General features: G+C 36.2%; 1 protein-coding gene across 5 annotated transcripts in view; it reads left to right on the top strand.

Annotated features, from left to right (window-relative positions):
- DLC1 (DLC1 Rho GTPase activating protein) overlaps nucleotides 1-27,594 on the top strand; it is a 243,040-nt gene that overhangs the window by 33,248 nt on the left and 182,198 nt on the right. For 2 of the 5 annotated variants that reach the window (XM_072334570.1, XM_072334569.1), the window contains exon 2: nucleotides 16,688-17,822. In XM_072334570.1, the coding sequence (XP_072190671.1) occupies nucleotides 16,797-17,822 (1,026 nt within the window). In that variant the 5' untranslated portion in view covers nucleotides 16,688-16,796. Of the gene's footprint in view, nucleotides 1-1,922; nucleotides 1,980-2,208; nucleotides 2,286-2,886; nucleotides 3,141-16,687; nucleotides 17,823-27,594 lie in introns of those variants that run through there. The other 3 variants (XM_072334568.1, XM_072334571.1, XM_072334567.1) reach the window with 3 other exon arrangements.

Here is a 27,594-nt window from a genome sequence, read left to right as displayed (position 1 = left end):
TTTCTGCATCTGTCTTGTACATTCATCAGTATTGGGTTGAATTTAGACAAGCTTTTTTCTTATACTTCTTAAGCAAAATATTCATACTCCCAATTATTCTTTGTATTATTCTTCTGTAAATTCAGAAGCAAATTGTTGAAAACAGAGCTTCCTGATGGAATGTCAAGTGATATTTGGCTCAAGAAAAATAATTAGAAAATAAGCATTTTGATTAATAGTTTGCCCTGAAGCATCTGTTTATTGTTTTGGAATATCATATTACAATTTTTAATCCCTATTTTGCTAAGATCTGAAACAACATTCTGAGTAAATTTTAACTGTAAGGAAACCAACGGTTTTTTGTTTTCATTTTGATTCCCATGAAGACAAATTTTGAAATTGTGCAATTTGTGCAACTGCATAATTACAAACAAAATGTGTCTCTTCATAGCCTGTAATCCCAACTGGAATTCCAATCTGGAAATCCTTCAGGAAAATAGTATAAATCTCAATTTAGAGTGGAGTCAAAGATTTGTATTTAGCTAAATATAGCTAAAAATCAGTCTGCAGAGTTATTTACCTTTAGCCATACTTATGACCGAGATCTGAGTTTACTACCACATATGCCATTTCCTTGTATGGACTTCAAAGACCTCTCTCTTTGAAGATGCAGAGGTTAGACTGGTAAGCCATTCCACTTAGGGCTGTCTACCTCCACTATCCATACACATAAAAGCTACTGGGAAAAAAATCAAACCCACTTCCATTTGGGCCTGCATAACTTTGCAACTAACTTTTAAAGTTAATACTGTAATTTTAAGGCTGAAAAACACATATATAAGATTACATGGATGACAATGAAGACCACATTTGACAAATCCAGCAGACTTTAGCACAAAGTTCCACATGCTGAGGAACTGAATCTTAACAAATTAGCTCCAGATTTGATCGTATTAGTGAGAGCTGCAGACAGCCTTACAGAGCTGGCTTGTTAACTGAAGAAATGCCCCCAGGTAGATTCCTTCCAGCTAATGAAGGCATTATATAAACAGTTAAAAGGCAGTTGCTGGAGTCTGATAATAAACTCAAATATCAGCAGTTAGTAATTATTAAGGTTTCCTATCATTTCAGAATAAATATCCTGTTCTAGTTCTGATAGACCTGCTGAACGGAGACTTTCCTGTCACTGTGTACTATTTTGTGGAGAGTATGTGTGATATCTTCCACCATATCTCCAGATCCATTTTAAGATCAGACAAAGTCTAAAGTTTGCAATCAATAATCTGTACAGAAACAGTAAAATAAATTAATCAGATTGATAATTATTAAAGTGGTTTTGTAGCAACTGAAGGAGTTGCCAGAAGGTAAAGGATGCATGACTAACCCACCCTGAAAGACAAAGTTACCAACAGCACTTCTTTCATTAAAGAAGAGGCAAAAAACTGTTAGCTTCACCCAGCAGTTTGTAAATTATGCATGGTCATTACCATTATGATTCACACTGGATTAAATTAAATAAAATTTTGTTAAATTATTTCATCTAAATATGAGACCAGTGACCAAATATGTAATTTTTGTGTCTTTATTAGTAGATTTTGTTACATGACTAGCTAGCATTTACTATTAATTGTTACCCTAATTAAAGCCATACTAGTCATTTCCATTAGCTTACTCAAACTTCTCCAGAACTGTCCGTCTGGTTTTAATCAAAACCAAATGGTAATCCAAGTTCTCAGGCTGGAACAGCTAAGAGGAAGTCATTCAGAGGAGGCAGAAGAAAGCAGAGAAGATAAACAGATGATATTCGCTAAATTTGTGCAGAGCAGAGGATGTAGATGCTGTGGGTTACTCTGAAGACGTGATTCAGGCACTCAGTCAAATTGGAACGAAGTAGTTACAAGTGTTTTATGTCAGCAAAATACTAATATGATCAAGATGGAGTCTGTCCTTTTGCTTTCGCAGAGCTGGATTTGTGTGACTCCGGAGGATTCTCAGAAGAGGTAAAGCAACATATACTGTTGCCTGCTATATGACTGCATTTAAACCATAGCATTCATTTTCTCAGATGCAGATAATTCTCTTTAGTAGGAATGCAATTTTATTAGCATATGCATGTGCATGGTATCTATCGAACTGTGTGTATGTGTTGATCAGAATAGCACAAGAGCCTGTGTAAGCTGAATTTAAATTGTGTTGTTGTCTGCCTTTTTCCTACTACCTGGTACCAAGATGAGGCGTTTTGGAGACATTCCCCTGTTTTTCGGGTTAACTGGCATCTTTGCATGAACCCTGGAGATGTGCAAAATGTATGTATATTTTTAATGAATAGAAAACATCTGGGAGGGGTTTAAAACATGCTTGTATTGTGTAACGGTAGCAGAGACCTTCCAGTTTGATAGAAATACCTCAGCAATGTGTTAAGCTGAATGTCTTGAAATTTTCAGTCTGGGCGTATTTTTCCCTTTCCCTCTCTCTTGCGCACTCACTCCCTTTCTCTCTGCCTTGCGCACGCACACATGCTCTCTCCCTCTCTGTCTCTCTCTCCCTCTCTCAAAGGCAGGAAATACTTTTCAGGCAATCTGGGCCTGGTTGTTGAGGCCCCTTTCACAAAACATCAGTCTGAATTTAGTAGACAGAAGTCACTGGGAAAAGCTTGACAGGCTCGTGCTTAGCTAAGGCTCCCTCCAGCTGCAGAGGGTGTTTTTGTTAGAATCACACATTGAGGAAAACTGCTTAGAATAGAGCAAGGATCTCAGAAGTGAAATCTGAACTTTTATGCTAGCAGGAGCTAACTGGGACTGTGTTCTTTTGTTTGTTGGTTTTTTCATCCCCCTTTTTTAAGGATATTTTTTTTCCTTCCCCCCCCCCCCCCCCCCCCCCCTTTTTTTTTTTTTTTTTTTTTTTTTTGACCAAACATTTTAGGAAGGTCATGTCCAAGTTTGTCATTCTCTTCATTTACATGAAGCTGTTTGAGAATCTTCCTATACTTTAAAATCAGACAAAATACTTTTTTTTCTTTTTACTTTTTTGTTTTTTTCTTTTTTTCTTTTTTCTTATTTTTTTCCCTTAAGTGGGAGAAAGAAAAGAAAAAACAGGAAAGAAACAAGAAGCATCCAGCACTGGGGCTTTCAGCGTTCAGGATCTCAGCACTAAAACTGGAGGTAAATAAATAAGTATCATTGAAAACGTAAACTTAGTTGTATGTTGCTAATTCTGTTAATCAAAATGTGCCAGAGCTATAACAAAATCTTCTTGTTCATTTTGATTAATCTCTTAAAAATATGCTTGATATGCTGAACTTTGTTTATTTGCATTCATATATAAATAGAACTGCATGGTCTTGCCTGCATGTTTTTAATAGGCTTGAAATAAGAAAGCTAGAAGTGTGAATGATATCCTTTTTCACCTCATTTGCCAACAGGGAGGGCATTTAGGGCTACGTTTATTTTCTCTTTCCCCACCTTCTCCTCCCTTTTCATCCCTTCCCCTCCGGTAGTAATGACGATGAGAAGAGATTTAGGTAGATATATCTGTCTTGGTGTCTAGCTTTTACTTAGTCCTAAATGAAGTCTGCAGTATAACATATAATATATATGTCTACATTTTTAAATGTGTACACTCTATGCAATTTCAAGGTATCCTTCTTCTTGTTAGCTAAAGCAGGTTATTTTTAGTAACATTTAATTAGATAGGCAGTTTGGGTTGCACTGTGCTAGCTTTTGGAAAGAAAGCAAGATTCAGTGAATGTCAGCAGGCTACATAACTTTGGTGAAGATGTATGAATTATTTTTTTCAGCCTACTTAAGGTTTAACTATTAAAAGTAAAAACAATCTGCTGCTTGAGTGTTTAGAGGGAAACTCAGGATATCATTTTTGACTGTGTGAACAGAGCTACAGCTATTGAAGTGGTGACTTAAGCGTTTTTCGCATCTTATATGTGGTTTTCTATGTAGTATCCTTTGTCATTCTAAATATCTTAAAGGGCAGCTGTTATTTTAAGTAATGTAAGAGATTCTTTCTTGCATCATTAAGACTACATGTATTTATTGGCTTGTTCAGTAACAGGAGTCATTTGTTCACATACATTGAAGAGAATTTTATGAAGTTTTTTTGTTGTGTTTTATTAAACACTGTTTTGAAATAATTGGTGAGTAATTGAATGATTTTGTGGCTGGAAGGGAAGAAGCAGTAGGAACCGTGGAATGGTGTCCAATCTCTTCTCTGTAATAATAACATGTTGTAGAAGAATGTCCTCCGTGCTGTTCAGAAGCTCTGGGCCATAAGGAGCATGAGTCTGAATGGGGTAAGAAACAGCTAGTAGGCAGCAAGTTACTCTTGGATATGCCCCAGGGTGAACTTCAGAGTAGAAGTCACAACTTCCATAGTTCTTTGTCCTGAGCTGGGAGAGCTGTGGTAGGTCTGTGTTGAGGTAAAGTTCAGAAAATAATCTGACCAGCTGTGTTTCTGTATCGCTCCCATGAAATTCATGCTGGCACTTCAATTTGCCAAGGGATTTAGCATTAGTACCTTTCAGTCCACTCTGTTACCATACTTGCCCCTGCAAGTGTGTATGTAGGTACTCAGTAAATGTGCTTAAACAGAGGATAAAATATAAAATGACTAAAACAATTACTCCACATCTAGGGGCATCTTCTGTAGCATCTTTTTCTGTCTTTCAAAGGATATAATGAATGACCTCACTTGACCTCACTTGCAAATAAAAGTACCTGAGACAGTTGAGCTGTAGGGTAGGCAATGGAATAAACTCCAGAAAATACTTCCTCATTTAACTCTGAAGTTTTCCACAGGCCATAAGAAAATATAGCACACATAAGTGCCCTAGTTTTTCATTTAGAATGTTTATTAAATAGCTCTGAAGACAAATCCCTGTTGCTATTCAGGTTCTGGTCCTACTTAATCTAAGTTTTGTGTTATACCGTTTCCTTAGATATTGTTATTAAAAAACAAACAAACAATCCCCCCACAAAAACCAAAAAGTAGTGAAAACATAGGGTACAGACTAGCACTGAGCATCTATAGCTTTTGACCTGTTCTTTTCACCTGAAAATATTAATATCTTTCTACTTGAAACACACATAAAGCCAAAATAGATACATGAGATGATTACTTTGAACAATTAAGTACATTAACTAATATGTCCAACCTTGAGAAAAACTAATGCAACAGATCAAGTTCTTACAATAGAAAAGACTCAAAGACCTCCCAAAGAGGGAGGGAAAAAAAAAAAAAAAAAGAAAGAAAAAAGAAAAAAGAAAAAAGGAATTAAAAAAAAAAGACCAATTGAAATAGCATGGCAGAAGAGCTAGACCTTGATCTCCTTCCTAATATCAGGAGATTGGATGTAGATTCTGGAGGTCCCTGATTCTACTCTTCCCTCACTCAAATTAGGGTCAAGCAAAACAGGTTGCTCAGGGCTTTGGCTACTTGAGTTCTGAATATCTCTGGATGTGTATCGGTGTCAATATTAGTAAGGACTTAAAATATGGCTATCTACACAGGTATATATACATATATATATATATATATATATAATCTGTGTATGTGTTCAGGTAACCATATGTACATGTATGTATGAAAGTATTCCCTGAACCAAATGCATAAAACATTTTTGCATGCAAACGCTACGTAAATAAGACTGTGATCATGATGTTTTAAAATAATTAACTCTATTGAGTGCTCTACATATCTGCATGAAAACTGATTTAAATCACACAATGTATTCTTCTAGTCTTCACTTTCCTCTAGGATCTCCTATTTTTCCTTTTTTTTTTTTTTTTTTTTTTTTTTTTTTTTTTTTTTTTTTTTTTTTTTTTATGTCTTGTGTCAAATTCCAGTAGGCTTAAATTAAATGCCCTTCAGAAGGCATTTTCAGGAAAATTCTGTTACCTCTGAATTGCAAGTTCTTCTTCATCCCTCTAGCATTCTATCATTTCTGGACTTTCCAGGGTAGTTACTATGTAATGTAGTTACTATGTAATATTACTAAGAATTCTGTAGTCTGATTTACTTTACCTCATCTGTGACGAATGTTCCTTAATGCACAAATCTTCCAAGTTGCATGTAACTATACTTACGGAAAGTTTCCACTGTGATCCGAAGTTTTATTTTGTGTAAGGGAGGTTGAAAATTACAGTGTAATTATACTCGGAGATGAGAAAGAGATAGAGTAGAATATTATTAAACAATATTATTCTGCGTAGATAAGTAAATGAAAATGGAAGAGGCAAGATAAACCAGTAATATACCCACCTATTCCAACTACTGGCATACTTTTAGTAAAGCTTAAATCTGCATAACTGTGGCATAATAAACATCAAACTACCTCAGGTTTGTGTTGCAATCTTTAATAGTAGCACTGCAAAATGTAGTCACTTTCTTGCATTTTCTCTTGCAAGACACAAATGTGAAATAGGCATGGGAGGAATTACTTTGGATTCATTGTTTCAGTCCACAACAGTGAACTCCCCAGTTCTGATCAACCCTGAGAGGCCCAAGAGGTTCAACACACTGAAAGTTGTAGCATTGGATTAAACACCTGTCTGTAGGAGACATCAGTGCTTTTGTGGCAACTTTCAAACCCAAAATGAGCATCAGCTCTATTGGGAACATAAAAGACTTTTAAAAGCTTTTTTCTTATCATATGAACTGGTAGGTGGTAAATAAATCTGATCCAAGTAGTCTTCAGAATGAGGGAGGGTAATGTGTTTTGTTGTTTTGTGTGTGTGTGTGTGTGTACAGAAACAGTAGTTCAAGCAGGCTACAGAAACTGAAGAGAAGTATCACAAAACTGATAGATCAACAGATGAGTCTGGAACTGAGACCACTCTGTAAAATGATTTTCTGTGTCTTACGTGTGAAGTATACACATAATAGATTCAAAATTACTTTTTAGTCCTGTGTTCACCAGAGATGAATACATGCTTGTGGTCTACTCAGTAAGGGCAATGGTTACTAGCAATCATGGCCCATAGAGCCTTGGGCTTCACAGTTCGTGTCTGTAACAACAGAAATGCGTCTTTAAATGGAAACACTTTATTAGAACCTCAAATATAAAAGGCAGCAGGAAAACAATCTGGTTAGTTTATATTGTTTTCCAAAGAACTTCCTGTAGCTAGAAAATTAATTTTTTACTAGAATTGGCTAGAAAATGGCATTTCTTACACCATGAGAAATTGAAATAAATATAAATAAAGAGAGAGAGAGAGATTTGGGGAAAAAAAAGTTATTCTAATTTAGGACTAAAAGTAATAGTCACAGTTTTTTGCTTGGATAAATCCTATGGGACAGTCTTTTTTACTTTTGTGCCTGCTTGTCGAGTTGCTCCCAGTCAAGGAGAAGAGGAAGAAAAGTGCACAGAATCTGACAATGAAATTATTTTGTCTGTTCTCCAGAAGTGGAGAGCAGATAGAGTTTGGGGGCAGGATTGGTGGGACAGACATAAAAGCACAAAAATAAAATTCCTTCTAAGTGGTCTTCTTGAAAAAGGAATTTCTGTGTTAAGACCTCCTATTTCTCTATTGGATGGTTTTATACTTGATGGCTGTTGTCATTCTGAAATGATGCTGTGGTGAAGGTGATGGAGAACATTCCATTATCATATCAGCTAGTAGGAATTCAGTGCGCAATCTTAATATAATAAAATATCATTAAGGGTTATGTTCAAGAAGAATAATTGCACCACGATACTTTAAAAAATACTATTTCTCTGTTTCCTTGACTACTCATCAATGTCAAAAATATAAAGCTCAATATGTATATTGTTATTTAAATTGGGTTTGATTTGGCAATTCAATTGGTTGTAAATAATATAGATCTTAAGTAAGCCTGGATAACTGTGGATCAGTTTGGATCCTGTCATTTCCTCTATCTCATCCTTGAGGAAGAGGATCAGATGATCTGAGGCTAAATATTGGAGATCAACCAAATATAAATGTAACCAGGCTAAAGCTCAGTGTAATCACATGCTGACTACAAGTGAAAGCCCTTCTTTGTAAAGATGATGAGCACCTTTTAGAGAAGCAATAAAAAGGAAAATATCTAATGCTGTTTTACATTTTCCAACAACAAATTAAGGCACACTGGCAAATCCTGGGTTCAGATCTTATGCATCAATATTTGCACTAAACAAGCAAGACTTTGGAAGTGTCTGAATGAGCAACTTGTCAATCTTATGTTATAGTTTGAGGCATCTAATGTATTGAGTTACTATACTTCTTGACAGTAAAACAGTTTCTGTAATATCCTAAATATCATATACATCAAGCATTTAAAAAGCCTTAAATGCAACCTCCTACTGTGCCGCATTCTTTCTAATTTTGACTGAGCTTGAAATTTGGTTCTAGATTACCAGCCACAGCCATATTTAGTTCTTTTATTCTGATTACTAACAGATAGCATGGAAGCTATTATTATACATTTATGGTTGGAGTTATTTTTTCCTATCTGCATTCAATTGTATTTACTGACAGGAAAGTTTACACACAATTTTATCTCCTAGATGGTTGCTGCAGTTGTATCCCACTGTAAATCTTCAGTTAGATTTCCAATTAAACATTAAAGTAATGAGCTGTCATCTCTTTTCTTCTTTTGAATAAAATGAATAGAAAATATTCTAATAGCAATCTTCACAAATCTATTAATAATTTCCTTATTTAAAACAAGGCAAACAAAGCTCATCTATTTATTCTCACTTTTGGATTTCTGTGGAGTTTTTGTTTTTTTCTTCTTTTTCTATCGTCATTAGATTTTCAGCCAATTTACTGTGCACAAAGAATAGAAAGACTTATAAATATATAGCTCAGGACCAAATGGATTTGATTGGATTTTGAAAAGAGGTTTTGGCAAACCCCACCATTGTTCCCAGCAGCCCAACACTGAATATGCTGGGAAATTCCTCCCATTCCTTCAATTTTCTCATTTTGAGGAGATAACCCCAGGAGTCTTAGTAAGGAGATGGAGACTTCTGGGCTCAGTCTGCCTCTGCTTCCCTTTTCTCTTCAAGATCAGAAAGAAAACGAGTGGAACAAGAGTGCCCCATAAAGGCTGTACCTCTCATACCTGACCTGCAGTCAGAATCCCTTCTGGCTCTGTTAATCCCCCTCCTCACTTAAAAGACATATCTAGTTCCAAACTCATTTGCCTTTAGCAAGGAGGGATATCTCTCTTGTAGTTTCTCACTTTAACACCTTGTGGCTTTCAGGCATCATTTCTGTCCCCTTACAATTCCCATATACATAGTGGGCAACTATCAGAGTTATAAATTCCACAATTTCTCATTTCATAGAATCATAGAATTACTCAGGTTGGAAAAGACCTTGAAGATCATCAAGTCCAACTGCAGCCTAACCAGTACCCTATCTCTAAAAACCCTCCGCTAAATCATATCCCTGAATACCACATCCAAACGGCTCTTAAACACATCCAGGGATGGTGATTCAACCACTTCCCTGGGGAGCCTATTCCAATACTTAACTACCCTTTCTGTAAAGAAGTTCTTCCTAATATCCAACCTAAACTTGCCCTGGTGCAACTTGAGGCCATTTCCCCTCGTCCTGTCACTTGTCACTAGTTAGAAGAGACCTGCCCCACTCTCACTGTAAGAACCTTTCAGGTACTGGAAGACGGCAATAAGGTCTCCCCTCAGCCTCCTTTTCCCCAGACTAAACAGCCCCAGCTTCCTCAGCCTCTCCTAATAGAGCTGATTCTCCAAGCCCTTAACAAGCCTCGTTGCCCTTCTCTGGACCTGCTCCAGTACCTCCATGTCCTTTCTGTACTGAGGTGCCCAAAACTGGACACAGTACTCAAGGTGAGGCCTCACCAATGCTGAGTACAGGGGCGGGATGACTTCCTTAGTCCTTCTCACCACACCATTCTTGATACAAGCCAGGATGCCATTGGCCCTCTTGGCCACCTGGGCACATTGCTGGCTCATATTCAGCTGACTGTCCATCAGCACACCAAGGCCACTTTCTGTCTGGGAGCTTTCCAGCCACACTTCCCCAAGCCTGTAGGGTTTCCTGGGGTTGTTGAGGCCATTTGAGTGATTACTCAGTCTAACCATTTCACTCCTGATCACTTTGAATTCTTGTTTTGAAAAATTTTCTTACTGATGTTCCACTGATGTCTTGTTATCTTTTGATCTTAAGGTTGTGGTCAGTTTTCACTTCTTTTTTTTCATTTGATCTTAAGGTGGCCAGAAGTTGGTGGTGCATTGAAACAGTCTACTTCTAAAACACTATATTATAAGGTATGAGCTGGTAGGAATAATCATGTCTTGCACTTGCATCATATGTCTGTAACAAATATTGATACCAAAACCACACTGACCATTACAAAGTATCTTTTCAGTGTATATTAGAAGCACAATGCTATATACTTCCAATATCAGTGTCTGAGATTGTATTTTGTTTTGTTTTGTTTTGTTTTAATATTACCTGTTGTTATCTTCAAGCATTTTGTCAGAAAGTGGGGAACAAGAATTCTCACTATTTTAGAAATATTTTAAGATTTACATTTGTTATATGATTAAAATATGTTATTTCTATTACTATGGCTTTTAGTAATCCTTAGGAATGCAATCAGTCAGTGTGTATGTGCCAACTGTATTATAAATACATCAGAATCTTTCCCTGTCTTTCTGGCTTTATATGCATCAAAGTCATTGAAAAATTTTCCATTCAGATTATTCTTGTCAAGACAAACTTAGTCTTAGCAGAATTCATATCTATTATCTTGCAGGTGACAGCAACCTCTTTAAGGTTTCTGAGAAAAGCTGTGGTTCTAAATGTTATGTCTGCAACATTACTGCTAGTACTAATTTATTTAAACAAAAATATATTGGGACGAGGAGGGAGGGGAAGGAAAGAGGGAAATTAGAATTTTTATTTTTTGGCATTTTTATTTTTAATAGCTTTTATTAAAAAAAAAAAAAAAGACTGCTGAATGATGCAGAAAGGGAAAATATTATGTGGACAGTGTCTAATGAGCTATACTTTCTCTAGACTCACATATATTGCACTGATTTGGGGATGTACAGGTAGTGTACCTGAGTCAATATTAATATCCTTGTTTATTGTTTATTGTAGTTGAGGCAAGATTTCTTAGAGAGAAAAAAAAAAAGAGAGAGAAAGAGAGAGACCATCAAGTATGCATCACACACTTTCTCAAAAGCCCAGAGTTTTTGTTTTAGCCAGTGGGACACAGTCTTTAGATTCTAGTTGAGTATTACTTCCTTAGCACCTTTCACTGGTACACAAAAGCTCCTTCTATTACTATACACTAATTCATGGATGAAAATGAACAATATTTGCCACTATATAATTATCTTTTACATTTAAAAGAAATTAGGGAAAGCACATCAGGTACTCAGTCCTACAGCAGATATTTCTTATGTTTCTGTTCCTAAACATCAGGTTTTAGAATGTTCCTTACAAATGTACTGTTGAAACCTGTTTATATAAAAACTGCAGGCAAGGTGAGCCTCTACTTCAGTTAAATACAAAGAGTGGTATGTGCCTGGGAAATAAGAGAACGAAGGACTGCAGATTCTGAAGTAGGCAATTTAAAATAACTAGCTGAGCAAAGACCTAGAGGCTTATGTTTTATCTCAAATTATTTGTAAACAACATTCTGTCTCAGAGCTTGGTATGGAATTACTGAAAGAGCTGAATGTAAGCCAGACCAGGAAGATGTGAGATGAGTTTATTGGAAACAGATCCCATTCTCTCAAGACTTCCTTAAACAAAGCTTGCTGACTAGGGTCAGGGACCAACAAAGATAAAAAAAATTATAACAAATATTTCTGCTTGATCTCAGTTGCTTACGTATGCCTGCGACTTAAAAAATTTAATTAAACATTCTTTCATCTCAGCGTAACTTCATCAGTGAATGCTTTGCCTTATTCTTTTCCAAATAAGATTTGCATCCTATGTAAAGTATTAGCAAAAACTGAATTTGGGATGGTAAGGGTTGTACTGCTGGAGATGCAGCTGGGGTGCTCTGTGCATGGCCATGACTCACTGTGCCTGCTCTCACTGTATCACTCCCTATGTCCTGTGGCTCTGTTGGGTGCACTGTGGAGTGGTTGCAGCTGCTGGATTCCACACGTCTCTCATCTCTTTATCCAGCATGCAAAAATTAGGGTGTGCTCCACTCCTGTGTGGACCAGACAGCCCTTGTTTTGTGCCCCACTCTTGAAACCAGGAGGTTTCAGTGTTCTATTGTGATCCCAAGAGGGAGAGCTGGGACTCTGACAGGTCTTGGTGCATTCAGGTAAAGACTTTTGGAGAAAATGTACTTTCTTCCCATTTTCACTCCAGCTCCAACTTCTAGGTCTTGCTGCTGCTGCAGGCTATCGAGTCTATGTTTCGTGGCTGTTTCTTTAAAGATGCTTCTTGTAGGCTTCCTTGAGAAAGGAAAGGAAAAGGCATTTAAAAAATGCCATTTTAAAAAATGATCAGTGCACCTGAATGTAAGTGGTATTTCATGGGACAAAGAGAGGGATACTTTTCTGTCTGAATTTTGAAAGCCTCTTTGAAGCTCTTCAATTTGAGCTGCTGAGGAATAATCACAGGAATCCTCCTTTAAGGAAAATGTTAGACAATCTAATTATAGGATACTCTGCCAGTTCATCTCATACAGGTTTTCTGTTGCGAAGTAACTATTTGTTCCATGAGGATTTATGCAAAACTTCCAAACATAAACAAGCACAAAGGCCTGTCCCAATTTTCATTTCTATTATAGCTCACAGCGAACATTAATTTATTAGAAAATCTGTCAAAAATAGTATCTTGTTTTGTAAGCACTGCAAACCATCTCAAAGGGTGCTCAAGGGGGATTCTGCTGCAGTGTCAGCACTCCTTGCCATTTTCTTTAGTCAAGCATTGCCTACTGCATCGATGTTATGAATCTTCTGTAAATCATATCCCAGAACAAGAAATTTTGTCCAGAAGTCTTCATCTTTTATTTCAAAATTTTATTCTTTGGGAATTTAATAGTACTAAGCAGTATTAAACATAGTGGTAAAGAAAAATAAAAGCCAAACATTAGCATGAATTATTGCAGCAGCTGTATCCCAATGGTATGCTTTCACCAGAAGAAAAGGTATTTTCACTCTATAAAACATTTCAAGAAAGACTTTAAATTTCATGAATACTCAAATAAATACTTATAAAAGTGTACATAAAGACTTATTAGAAAATGAGTACTTTTTATTAAAATTTGGAAACTGTGGAATTACAGTGAAAAAGCTGTTATTTTTTAGTTTTCAGAACAACCATTCTATTGAAAATTTTTAAGATTTGCAAAATCCTTCATGACAGACAGGCATTGAATGAATACTTAAAGATCTATTGAATTAAAATGAACAAAATCAGTCTTTTCAGAATTGTTTCCCCACTGATGTTCCTTTTATTCTTTTGTTCTGGTTAAAGAAATTAAGTGAACTTGACTGCTAGACTTCCTCTGCTTGATTTAAAAAAAAAATAATAATAAAAAAAAAATATATATATATATATATGTATGTATACATATATATGGTTAAAAGTTATCTAGTTATGGTATGGGGTATGGTAATAAACGAGAGAAAGGGATTGCATCATCTCTTGGTGGAGAACAAATGGACTTGAGAGCTGCATTTCTCAGGTGGCAGTAGATGGTACACATCAAGAAAAAGGAAGGCAGCAATAGCAGAAAAAAGTTGCAGCACACTTTTATCCCTGGAGGACAAACGAGCTTGGTTATGTATCCTATTCAGAGGTTTGGGGCAAGAGATTTTCCCAAGCACAGAAAATATGAGTGCAAAGTAAATAAGTGACCCTGCACGTGGAGGTGGGAAAGAGAGGAAAGATGCTTGTTGCCCTATGACTATCACATAGTTGTAGCAGGAAAAGAACTTCTGAGCTGAATTGTAGAAGATAATTCAGCCTTTGGGGATAGGAAGAGGAAGAAAAATGGAAGGCTTCAGGCAGGTCGATAGAAGGCTTCACATGCCAGAGGGGACTTTAGGGAACTGGGGCTGCCCAGACAGCAAGCATCTGTAAGGTAAATATTTCATACTCGGTGGTAATGCAAGCTTGTATTTTAGAAAACAATGTAAGCTCCCTTGTTGTGTATTTATTTGTGTTCTATCCCAAGCAAAGGATTTGATATTCACCTGTTTAATAGTTCTGTGTTTTTTTTTTGTTTTTTTTTTCTGCAGTCTACTAAGCAGCCAAAATTAGTGACAGTGCCAGTAAAACAGAAGGGTTCCTCAAGTAAAATTTATTTGTTTTTCATCCCCCATGAAATATAACTCTCCACATCCAAAAAAATGAAAAACAGTAAGGGATCTGTTCTCCCCTTTCGGCACACGTGTAACTCCATTTAACAGCAGCAAGATTAACGGATATTAACTCCTTGAATGCTTGCATGCTGCATGGCACCAGCAGCCTAAAGCCGAGATAGGGGAATGCATGAATTGCATTTGGAAGCTTATATTTTTAACTTTTCCTGTGGCTCTTTTTTCTTTCTTTTTGTCATATTTTTCTTCTTGAAATTCTCATGTATGGCTGCAGCAATCATTTAACTTTTTGTAAAGGAGCTAGAGCTTAAACAGGGTTTTCTAAGAGGGAGACAGAGGGAAATGAATTACACCCTGCTGCAACTCCTAGCAGTGGTAATTCAGGACAGTAGAAACCAAAGAGCCCCTTTTAATAAAGCTTTCCCTATTCAGAAGTTTAAAAAAAAAAAAAAAAAGTGTTGTGGTGTTGTAATACTAATTCAGTTTTTTCCAAAATACTTTAAGGATTCCTCAGTGAAAGATGCAACAGGCAATAATAGTACTGTCTTTATCGATTTCCATCCCATTGTAATTTTGAGGTGTGCACACTTAGAAGGAGTCTATGGATCTGAAATGAAGTCAGCAAAAATGCAAAATGCACTCAAAATTTATGCATTAATTTGACTTTACACTTCAGTAATTAAGCTTGCTCTCATATTCAACCAGGAAAGAAAAGGGAAGTTTAAAGTTGAATTAAGTTCTTACTACCAAATTTTGCCTCTGGAAGCAGATCATTATTTTTGGCCTGGCTGTATGTCTTATTTTCCATTTTCCTCTGCCTCCCACACGCTAATGACTTGTGCATGGAATTCTCTTACCCTACGAACATATTTTCTTTTTAAGCACAGTCTCCACAGAGGTGGAAAATGTGAATGTGAAATGAAGCTTGCCATCTTCTAAGAAGGTTAAAGATCTAGAAGGTGTACAACTCTATTCTAAAAGTCACTTTGTCAAGACCTAATTTACTGAGGTTTGGTTGCATGGCATGATTCTGTATTTCCTTGAAGACAAATTCTATTTATTTATTTGTTTGTTTGTTTGTTTGTTTGTTTTACACCTAGGGCATGTGATTTGCCAAGGCAGTTCTGTGTCCTGTTGGTCAATAAGAATTTGTCTTTGTGGATTTAAGTGACCTAGAAGAAACTTAGTACTTAATCTTTATTGCTGAAATCAATAAGTAGATCCATGCTAAGTGCTGACAGTTTTTATGTAGGGAGTAAAATGTGAAGCACCTGCTCCTTCAACCTCTGATGTTTTTCGGACCAGAAGTTCTGTTTCGGTATTTGATGAAGAACCTGTTGATTATAATGAGTAAATCTTTATGAGGTATTTTCTTTGTGCTGATTCCATAAAAGCAATGTAGTGAGATTAATGTATCTCAAATGTTGTTACACAGAAGGCCTAATAACAACTGCCAGTGAAATAAACCTGTATGGATAAGTAAGGGGTTACAGTGCGATGGGGCAGATCCTGGCAATTCAGATGACACATGCAGTTATTGCTGACAAATTACCCTTCTGGAGAGCCCTAAGCGAAGGCTTTGTCCCTTCCTTACGTTACTATATCTCAGATATATTTACCAAAGTCTTGGGGTGTGGTTTTGTTGTGGTTATTGTTTATTTGTTTACTTTAGGGTTTCAAGTTTTATGATGTTTTTTGTAAGAAATACACCAAAAACTTTTTTTTTTTATTACTGTATTTTTTGTACCACACAACAACTGATTCTCCCTGCATTTTCATACGATGTTTGTAATTAAAACTAGCCCCAGTGAGAAGAAATCAACCAGAGAAATAAGAGCCACTGAATGGCAAAAGGTCTAGGCCAAATCTACTTGTAAGAGAAATGGTCTATAACTTTGGCAAGATTCAGAATAACCCTCAGGTTCTGCTTTACTTCTTTGAGAAACTGTCTAAGTGTTTTGCTCAGGGGAATCTCTGGGTGAAGAAGAAATGCAAAATAACTGTGTGTGTAAAGAAGTCATAAGACATAATGGAATGTATATCCGTTGCAATAAATATCTTATGACAGACACAGTGAAGAGAGACTCATTGTCAAATTTTGGCTCTTGAGCTACTTGGCTATCTATGTGCTTATTTATAACATTTTTGTTTACATGATAATGGAGAGTAATTAAAAAAAAACAAACAAAACTTTCTACTGAATTATGAGAACTGTCAAGGTTTGTATGAAAACTATTAAAACTTTAAATAAAACAGTCTTCTGAATTCCTGTTCTTCTGGTCCCACGTCCTTATCTTGCTTTTACACTTTTGTTTAAACTGTTTCTTCTTCTCACTCTCTTCTTTTTAACGTTTGGAGCTGATTCAATAACCCTGTCTTTTTTTTTTTTTTTTTTTTTAATTTTTGCAGATGTTAAAATGATGAAGCACTCTCTCCCTCTGGAGCAGCACACAGCAGCCATGACACCTCTGCTCCACTGTGGAAGGTATGCTGCAGCCCACTGCTGAACTGTTATGACATGTCTCTAGCAATCAGAAAGAAAAGCTGGGAAGAGCATGTGACCCAGTGGATGGGATTGGCTTTGGAGTCTGTGGAGTATAATACAGCATGTTGTCATGGACTTGTAGCTGATAACTTGCAGATAAGTATGGAAAAAGATGAAATTTTGAGTGTGGATCGGAAAGAAAAATGTGCTTCATTTCCAGAGTGTTGTCATGGCGGAGAGCCAACTGGCTTCCCTGCAAAGCAGCTTGGAAATGTGTCAAAGGAATTGGATGAAAATGAAAACCATGAAGAAGAGCATTTTCTGGAGGCCAGCACAGAAACTCTAGTCCATGTGTCTGATGATGATGATGATGACTATCCTGCACTTAACCTGAATGGTGTTAATCACCACATCACTGCTGTTGGAAGGGAACTAAAAGATGAAGAAGAGAGTTTAAATGGAGCAGGCTCCTTAAGACAGGTTGTAGAAAATATGGAGTGTAACGAGGAAGCTGAAACATCTGGCATAATTGGAGATGGTGACACAGTTCCTAAAGAGAAGATGGAAGGAGATATTTGTGGCAGTATTGGCCAAAGCCTGGAGCTTTGTAGTTATGAAGCCTTAAATGAGGTAGTAGAAGTAGAGAAAGAAAATCTTTTTAATTCTCCAAATGTGAAAGAAATTATTATGCCTGGGAAACAGCTGCTTCATACTGCTGTAATTGCACAACAGCGCAGGAAATCTGATGCTTTTAAAGACAGCCTTGGAAAGTCTGAATGTAATGTGGTACAGAGTGGGATTTCTTCTGATTCATGCCCCAGCAGTCAGCCATGCTCAGCAGTGGAATCCAGCGAGTGCCTTATGCAATCTTCTTGCTCTCATGTTCTGGCAGTGGAAAATGGTCTGGATGAAAGTGGTTTCACTGAACCTCAAGTGGCCCCTGAAAACAAATGCCTTTCAAATGTCAGTTCAGCAGAAGACACTCAGTGTTTACATTTAAGGATTGATTTGACCACACAAGAATATTCAGACAGTCAAGTGAAACTGCGCAAAAAAAAGGTAGGATGTTCAAGTACAGAGGTTGTTTCTAATGTTTTCTCTCAGTTTCTTACAAAGGTGATTCTGTGTCATACTGTTTGGAGATAGCTTTTTTCCAGCCTTTTTCATTATCTTCTCAGCTTTTTTCTTCAAATAGTGAGAAAAATGTGGCTATGCAACAACTTAGTTTCAAGAACTTATCTTAAGGTTAAAAAATGGCTGAACTGTGAATTTGAAATGCACTTTGTATCCACTGCATAATATATATGTGGTTTTATACATTTTATACGTGTTGATCATGGCTGAATGAATAAGCATCTTCAATGGATTTGGTTTTGTTACTAATCTTTTATTTTTTTATTTTTTTTTTCCTGCTACTATCAGGTGTCATTAGTTGTCTTAAAAAAGAAATTGCATCCAGTGGCATGGAAGCCTTGTTTTAATAAAGGGGATGGAGGGAGAGTGAAAAAGTGGAACTAAACTTTAAAAGGAAAAAAAGAAATGGGGTGGGTGGGGGAAGAAAAAAAATGGAAATTCTTTGGTTTTCAGCTCAGCCCTGAGAGAAAATGTTCTTACAAAAAGAAGTACAAAACAATGTTTTGTAACTTTAAAGCAGCCAGAAAGTTTCCCTTTCCACACAAAGTAAAAAGAAACATAATTCCAAAACTTTTAATGGGAAGATTCTCCAGTAATAAAACTTCCACTGGCTTTTGGGGAAGGAGTTTTGCTGGCTGTGGCACTACAGGATTCATCCTGAAGTACAGCTTTCCCAGTTATGCTGCTAATTCTTGCTAATAACCAGTGTCTAATTATTATTATTTTTATTTATTTATTTATTTAATTTGACATAATTCAGCCTTTTTTTACTATTTTTTGTAGTTCTCGTTTCTATTAATTCTGTTTGTTTTTTTTTTTTTCCCCATCAGCTGTAGCACCTCAGTAGAACTGCAGCTCTTAGAGCACAAACTCACATATCTAAAGCACTGTATGCCAACACAGTATCCTAAGTTGCTGGCCTCTGCTCCCCTGTGGTAAAACTAACACTCAAGTTACATGACTGAAAGCTGTAGCATTTACAAAAGACTTCAGAAGCTCAGAATGCCAGTTTTCCTTTAGTAGTTCATGCAATCTGTTAATGCAGTAGTTCTTCAACTGACTCTGCAGCAGCTATGACTGAGTTACAATTATAAAACAGGATGATCCAGTTAGAAGGAAACACTGAACTTAAACAATGGGTAGAAAACTATTTTATCCAATTTATACCATATTTGAGAACTAATTAACTATATAACCATATTCTCAACTGCTCCTTCTGCATTTGTTTTTCTTTTTCACTGAGTGTATTTGTTCACATTGAGGCATACTTCTCCTGTTGTTAGCAGGTTTCAATTTTATAATGCAGTTTCAAACTCCTTTTATATGAAAATATGGGTTTAACTTCTTTTTATTATGCACAGATACACCGTGACTGTCCACAGTAACTTCCATTGTAATGTATTTTTCAATAGCTTTGAAAATGGTACTTACTCTGTATCTTAAAATTGAGAATATATTTGTGCTTTGTATTTGTGCCTTTAAGTATTTATATAGAATGTAAAGGTTCTAATGAGGGTAGCTAAAAAAGTAAAGTAACCATAGATAGATGCAAAATAAGTTGTTTCTTTGGGAAAGAATGAGAGTTGCATGGCTGCAGTAAGTGCAAAGCTGTGCTTGTGGTCAAGGGGGACAGAGTCTAGAGATATGGAGGATTCATCTTGTAACAATTTGGTTAGAGGAAAGCTGTGGTATGCTGTTGCTTTTGGTGTTATTTATCTCTTAGTCTACAGGACACTTCTGCAAACAATGTTCCTGCTTGTGGGATTTTATCACTTACAGCTAATAATACGTTATATTACAAAAAGGCCTGTCTGCGCTGGTAATGATCTGAAATGAAAAATGTGCCTATGTTTACAAATGCTCCCTGAAAGCCACTTTTGTAACTTTAACAAGACATTAGAAAAACAACTGTCTTTAAACTGAATCCATCCATAAAAATCAAGTATTTGCTTTGCAGTGACAGGGAGACTTAAGGAACTTGGAATGATATATAAAACCTTTTCTCTCAAGGTCAACAGTTCAAACAGTATGGTCAAGGCCTAAAACATACCACTGTCTGATTAATGCTTAGCATCAATTATTGTTACACCTAAATACGTATTCATAAGGGTCTGAATACAGATACAGAAGAACATGGAGATAAATTGCTAGAGATTTTTGGGCACCCGCACCTTGAGATGGTGCCCTGCGGGATCACAGAAAAAGTGCTGACCATCAGGTACCTCGATGATAGCTAAGATCTTAGGACCTCTGAGTAGAGATCATTCTGCTATTCCTGGTACTAAATTCTTCTGAAAACCTGTTCCTCGTTAACATATTTTAAGCCAATTTTAATTGTGGAAACAGAGCATGACCTCTCCTCTTATCTTTAGATCTGCTGCTTTCAGACTAAAGCTGAGGTGAGATAGCTTGGATCTGTGGAGTTTTCTTTGCAGATGAATGTCATTTTGAGTGCTTAAGGTCTTAAAGTTTAGTACCTCTGACCAATGCTGGCTCTACTGCTGTAGATTGCTTTAGTCTTGATGGATGTACTGACACTGCAGATGCTTTTTGTAAACAGGTCCAGCTGTTACAGCATTCTTTCAAGTTGCCAGCATTCATATGGTTGATTCACAGTACCCTCTTCTTTGCTTTCTGAAGAAGACTTCCTATGTTTCTAGAGTTGGAAGGGCATGAATTTAATTGTGAGAAGAAAATGATGTTAGGTCTAAATGAAAGATATATCAATAATCAAGTTTTCCATCTTCTCTCTTGACTGAAAATCAATTATGTTTATCCACAACATAAAACTAATGGTTATTAATAGCACAGAATAGCAAAAACATAAATGAATTTGTTAAATGTGGTTACAGCAGTTAGTCTCTAGTGTATGCCGTTCTTACTTAAATACAGTTTAGATTTAGAAAAATTATAATCGTAAGTTCTTATTTTACAAAAGCTGGAATAATCTTTGAAACTAATGACTGCTCTGTAATGTTTTTAACTAACAGGAATCTCAATGGCTAGCACTACGTTCACATATAAAGCAGTGGAAGTATTAGAGAACAATGCTATGTAAAACCAGAAAGCATTATTTATTCTCAAGTCAATACTACCAAATAAATAAATAAATAAATTCAAGTGGGGGAAAATGGCTATTATCTTATAAAGAATCTTGTGAATATTTTCTTATGCCCTCCCAGCTGTACAGTTCATCGGTTTTAGAGATAACCAGCAAAATCCCCACTGAGGACTACTGAGTAGGTGCACAAGTGCATTAGAACTGTAATATATTAGTTGAAACAATTTTTCAACACAAAATAGTAAGGTTGCACAATAAATTCTTGCTTCCTATCAAAATCACTGACAGTTGTGGTATTACAAACTATAGTGTTCTCCCAGGTGGTGTTTTTTATACCCAGACCAGGCACACCCATCTCCACCCATCTGAGGAACCTCTCAGTGAGGCCAGTTGCTCACCTGTGTATCCTGCTTGCCCTGGAGGTAGTGGAGCAGTCTTGCTTTTCACACTGTGGTGAGCCTGGTGGCACAACAAAGTGGAGGAAGGTTTTACTGGGAGGTGTAGTGTTGGCTGAGTCTGAGTGTCTGAGTCTGTACAGCAGAGCTCTGACTGCACCTGTTTCTGTTGCCACTACTTCCGGTTCTATTTGTTAGATCTGATTTTTCTCTCAGGATTTGCCAGTGAAATCTGTTGTGCAGCTTATCTATTGTGAGTGGGGGTTTACTGACTATGTGGAGCATGTGCTCTCTTGTGGCCTATAAGATAGAGGTACTGTTTGTGGGTTGTTTTGCAATACAGTTATTTGATAATCAGTATTAATGCATTTTGTGAGATGAGCAGTGAAAAATCACAGGTATATTTATTGCAAAAGAAGCTTAAGGAAATAAGAAATCAATATATAATTGGTTTCAGGAAAGGCAGTTGATATATTGCCCTGGTGATTTGGTTTCTTATGTCAGCTGTAATCCTTCCAAGAATATGTATCCAGGATATTACTATAGGAAGAACTAATTGAAGTGTCTAACTAATTGGAATGTATTTGATGAATTTTTATCAGTTTCTCTTTGCATGTAATCCTAGCCTACATTTAAGTTTCATTAAAAGATTTTGCTTATGTGATTCTGAAATTTAGCAACAATTTCAGAATATGATTTCCTCGTTGCTCTTTTATCAAACTTCCATTTTATATTTGCTACTTCTAATTCTTTGTGGTGGGCTACTGAAAAGCTTTCCTGTTTCAAGTCGTTGATGTTTTTTAAGACATTCCTACAAGATGAAAGATTATAACAATCAGGACTATTTCCTAATGCTTGTTATTACTGATGCTGTTTTATTCCAGATTTTTAGGTTATATACTCTGTGATTTGCAAAGGATACTTAAGGATATGAGCAATATAAGCCAACGTCAATAAGATGCAAATTAATTTAAGAAAAAAAATAAAGAATGGCACGTAGAAAAGGGTGACTAAGTTCTATAAAGCAGTGCCTTTTCCCCATGATAAAACTGTGAGCTCTGAAGTATGGTTTTTCATTTTCTGTACTGATGCAATACGGTTTGTTCCATTATTTCAATTACTACTATTTAATATGAGAATAGAAAGATTTTCTTAATTCAAACCTTTCTGTACATATTTGCTACTTAAGTTTGTGAGGTGTGAAGACAGATTCACTTCTGTTATAATCTGCAGTAAATTCTGTTCCGTAAGGCTAATTTATTGCTTCTTATGATGAGTTAGAATGCATCAGATTCTTCTTTTAAAAGTAATGTGAACTGGTTGTGAACAATAGTATCCAACATTTTAAATCTATTTCTTATTTTATTGCCATAAAAATACCAAAGATGAGGTTTCCAGAACTGTCACAAAATATGTCTTTTAAATTCTTAATCTCCATTTACCACAATCCTATCTTTGTTGAACTGGGATAAATTAATGGTACTTTCATTTTCACTTTAGTTTTTAAGTTATAATTTACCATAGCTATTAGAGTGCATTTTTGTATGGAAATTGTTTTATTGATGTTCTAGGTTAAGTTATTGCTACATAAGTAATAATGGCTGATGTGGACTTCCTAGGGATGCAGACTAGCTGGAACTGTATTCTAACAAATTCAGGTCTACTTAAGCACTTGTCCTGGATTGAAATTGTGACAGCACAGAAGATGAAAGTACAAAAATAAATAACAAGAAAATAAAGGAACAATGAAAAACTGGAGTGTGAATCTTGCTATGTTGTGACTTGGCTATAGGAAGTTGAATTTACTTTATCCTAACTTTCACTTTGCAAATGTGGCTCAGATAGAGCACTATGATTTAAAATGGAGCTACAGGAAAGAACAGGACAGATTCTTTAGCGGAGTGTGAGGTAATAGAAAAAAGGGAAATGGTTTCAAGTTTGAGGAGCGTAGATTTAGTTTAGATATAAGGAGAAAATCTTTTACAGTGAGGTTGGTGAGGCACTGAAAGGATAGGGATGTGGTTGGTACCCCAGCTGTGGAGACTTTCAAGGTGATAAGGCCCTGGGCAACCGAATCAAGCTGTGCTGTCCCTATTCATTGCATGGGAGTTGGACTAGGTTGTATTCCGAGACCCTTCCAACTCTAAGGATTCTATGATTCTATAGCTGTAAAAGTTAGTGATTTTCTTTAATTGTGTCTTTGTCCCCCTCCCCTACAAAAATAATAATAATGTGTGCATTTTGTAATTTGTTTTTCTGTTGTGTATTTTCTAAAAAATAATTATCTTACAAATATTCTAGAGCATCAATTCACCAAACAGAATGGGATTTCCGATGTTAAGATTATGAGGGCTATCAGAAATTCCAAAAATATGAACAAGAGTGGTCATAGGAGACCAAGGCTTCGTTGCTTAAATACAGACATTAGAAAAGAATTAATGCAGTCACTGGAATGGCTGTGGTTTTTTTGAGTATGAGTAAGTGCCTTGCTGAACTTGGGTGTTATAACCTTGGAACAGAAGCTAGTAACTGTAGAAGCACACATCACAGCAAAATTGCATTTGAGTCATATGGTTCTTTTACTCTATTTCCTGCATAATTCGGGCCAGCTCTTATGCCAGAGTTGCTTTGTTTTCATACACAAGAATGAATAATATCATCTTGGCATCTAGGGAATGGTTTTGTGAAGGATGACAGCAAACACAAATATTGGAAATCTGATAATCTCTTTTTAAAGATGGCTGTTTAAACAGGGTTTGAATGTTTTCTCATGCTTTTGTTCTGCATCTGCGTTTCTTTTCATTTTCAGATTCAGTTTCTAAACATTTTAGGAAAGAATATAGATCTGTTTTTCCAAACTCATAATGTTAATATGAACACTATCTAAAACTAATGAGAGATCTGAAGCCACAACAGCTTTTGAAAGGTTAGTTGCAACCCATGTCTCAGAGCTAGTCTGTAGTATTAGTACAGTGGGCTACTGAGATCAACAGTTGCTTCACCACAAAGAATTTGCTGCATTTGCACATTGCTACTAAATGGTCATAATTTTAAAGGCACCAGGAGGAATCTGGCAATAGCTGCAAGTAAAGCAAAATGAGTAGTATGATTTCTTTAATAACAAAACCAACCAAACAAAAACAAAAGAAAAAACCTAAACCATCTAGGCTGTCATGTATATTTCTCTTCACTGAAAATTTACTTCCTAAATTTATCATTAAATAATGAAGTTGTAATGCTAAAATATAAATAGTCTAAAAATACTGGATTTAATTTTTTTAATCGTACATGTTTGCTATGGTAATTAGTGGAAGTAGTGATCATAAAACATTCCTATTAATGTGATTGGATGACTATGAGTTTTCTCTATCACTCTCACAAAAATATGTATTATAAATATTGTCTCCATCTGGGAAGCTAAAGAATGCTTTCCCACAGACTTCCTTTGTGTTTGGACTAAAGTATGATGTATTTCAAACAATCTGAAAACTATTTAAAACAAGCTCAGAACAGGATGGGATGATTGCCAGGCCATTACAGTTTAACCTTTATGCAAATTTTACTTTGGCACATTTTTGTGACAGTGCTTAGCAATAAATTTTAGAGGCTGCCAGGGTTGTCTAGACTGCAAACTGAGAGACTGTTGCACATCAAGTTGTGCATTAGTTGGATTTCAGCTACCTAAAATGGTCATGAAAGTATTTGTATTTATATATGGTTCATAGTTGCACATGATCAGTCCACCAAAGTGAATCAATCCAGATTAACACAGTTAATACTGAGAAATTTCTGATTTTGCCTGAGTTTGAAGTAATTAATAGAACTGAAACTTGTAAAACATTTTTGGTTGCTTTTAGACAAATCTTTAGGAAGTTCTGATTGGTAAAGGATGATTTTTGGCTGTTTGTAGTCTATAAATTGCTATTTCTAGGTCATGGTAAGTTGACCAATGACTGAATATCTAAAATGGTGTAAGAATAGTAAATGCACTGTGTTTTTGTGGCTAAGACTTTGCAGTAGTAAAAGCTGTACCACTTCTGTCAAGGAGTGTTTGGCCATAGTAGTACAGTGTTGGGTAAATCCTCAGGTGTCCGACCAATTCCAATAATGAAAAGTCTAGAAATTAATGAGCCCCCAAAGAGCTTAACTGCAGCAGGGTGGAGAAATCTGCAGAATGTTTTTCTCAGCTTTTCTTATGTTTTCTTCCCAACATGGTAGTACTTGCTGAAAGCTGCCTAAAAATTTGTTGCTCATGCTCATGTCCTTGTGCAGCTCTCTCTCTCACAGTGGCAATGTAAGAGGTTTGTGGTGACGTGATGGCCTATGTCAGAGATAGGGTGCATTGAATATAGCTTTGCAAAATGAAATAATACTGCTCCTGCTGCCAAAAGGCATTCCAAGTTCCAGAGGATAAGGCCTAAAATGGTTATGAATTCAAATTTAGAAGGATATTCTTTCCCCAAGGAAAAAAATCTGAGCAACAGTGTAAATCTCTGTATGTATGCATGTGCGTGTGCTGGGGTATATGTATGACAAATATAAACCAGATCCTTGGTCTCCTTCATAAGTCTGTTATAGCTAATGTCTCGCATTTCTGCAATAGTCAAATACAAGGAATTTGGCTTATGCATGCTTTGTTAATGAAAAATTGGCTCTCTGTAACCTGAGGATGTCCTTTGATAACATTCCCTATTACAGTAATAACTTTCATTTCTTAAGTTTCATATTGTCTATGCAGACTCACCTTACGTAAGACTTAAAATAGCAAATGCAATATATAAAACATTTATGTTAAACGGCAACTTGTTTATCCTTTCCTATGAGATGCCTCCTTCCCAAACATTTTTGCACAAATAGATTAAAAAAAGGTTGTTATCACTTGTGAAGCACAACATTTTTTTTCCAGAATACGTTAAAAGCTGTTATCTTTCACTATGCTGAAAGAGAAAAAATTTGGGATCACAAACTATGCTACTTTCTTATGTCCTGATTTTCTGAAATGCTCTCCTTTATTCAGATAAATGCTGAGCTATATTTGTCTCACAGAAATTCAGTAGTGACTGTATCCTTGCATGACACTTCTCTGCATCCACTCAATTTATTCCTGTACCGTAAACTCATTTGTTTACTATTTGGTAGAAGATAATTTGATGTGTTAGAAGAGCAGTACCCTGTATAGGCTTTACACTTTATGTAGCTTATATAGGAGGTAAAACAGCAAGGAAGTAGATAAGAGAATGAAATAGGACTAACAGGACAGAAATCTTGAGAGGCTGTCGTATAGGTAGGTGAAAACTGGAAAATAAATTGGTGAAAATCTGTTTATTTTCCAGATAGAGTGATTATTCAACTGTAAATTGCACAAAGCTTTCTCAGCTCTCAGAAAGAACTCTTAAATGAACTGTTTCCAAGCATTCCTCACTACTGAGGGTAAAATTCAAGGACAATTTTGGGAGATTCCTCCATAGCTGTTCCTTGATTAACATTCTTGTGGATGATATTCTGCAGGACTTGTTTGGGAAATTTGCTGAATTACATTCTATTAAGCTTTTGGAAAAATCATATTGCATCGCTTACTGCAGGTTCTTTTGCAATGTGTGTTTTACATGAATCAATTGTACATTTGCAGACCAAAGCCTGTGAATAGTTACAACTTGGGTGGGTGAAGCAGCTTTAATCCAGTTCCAAAAAAAAAGCATATATTCCTGAATTCTGCTTTCCTCGGAACAGAAGCCTCAGATTAGGATGCATTTTCTTTTTCTTTTGTTTACTGTCAACCGTGCCCTCAGACAAAAAAAAAAAATTCTTCTTCATCCTACACGTGTTCTTTTTGTGAGCTCGTTTGAAAATTACTAGTTCTTCCCCTTCACTCCTGCCTTTCCAGAAATTGTGATCATTTTTTTCCTTATTTAATGCATTAAGTTCAGTGCGACAGTATTAAACTTCTTACACTTATTTCTTCTCATGTGTATGTACAGGGAAGATCACTCGGTGATCTAGGAGCGCTGTAAATTTTTCTGCTTGTGAGTATCATTTCATAGGATTTCAGTTCAGCCTTAACGCAGCAGCCACACAGAGCCATACACTCAATTAACAGGTTAGGAAGGAAATATGAAGTAGTTGGAGAAAGGGTGAGAGGTTTCCATGATTTGTACTAAACCTTGTTGTGACAAGAGAGTTCTGTTCTAAAAACCGAGAGTAAGATCCATAGTCCCGCTACCCAGCCTTCATTTCTGCAGTT

This window comes from Excalfactoria chinensis, chromosome 4 (assembly GCF_039878825.1).
Source record: "Excalfactoria chinensis isolate bCotChi1 chromosome 4, bCotChi1.hap2, whole genome shotgun sequence".
In the NCBI taxonomy this organism is placed as follows: Eukaryota; Metazoa; Chordata; class Aves; order Galliformes; family Phasianidae; genus Excalfactoria; species Excalfactoria chinensis.
The sequence above is the reverse complement of the archived record's forward strand: the minus strand, read 5'-3'. Positions and strand labels throughout refer to the sequence as shown.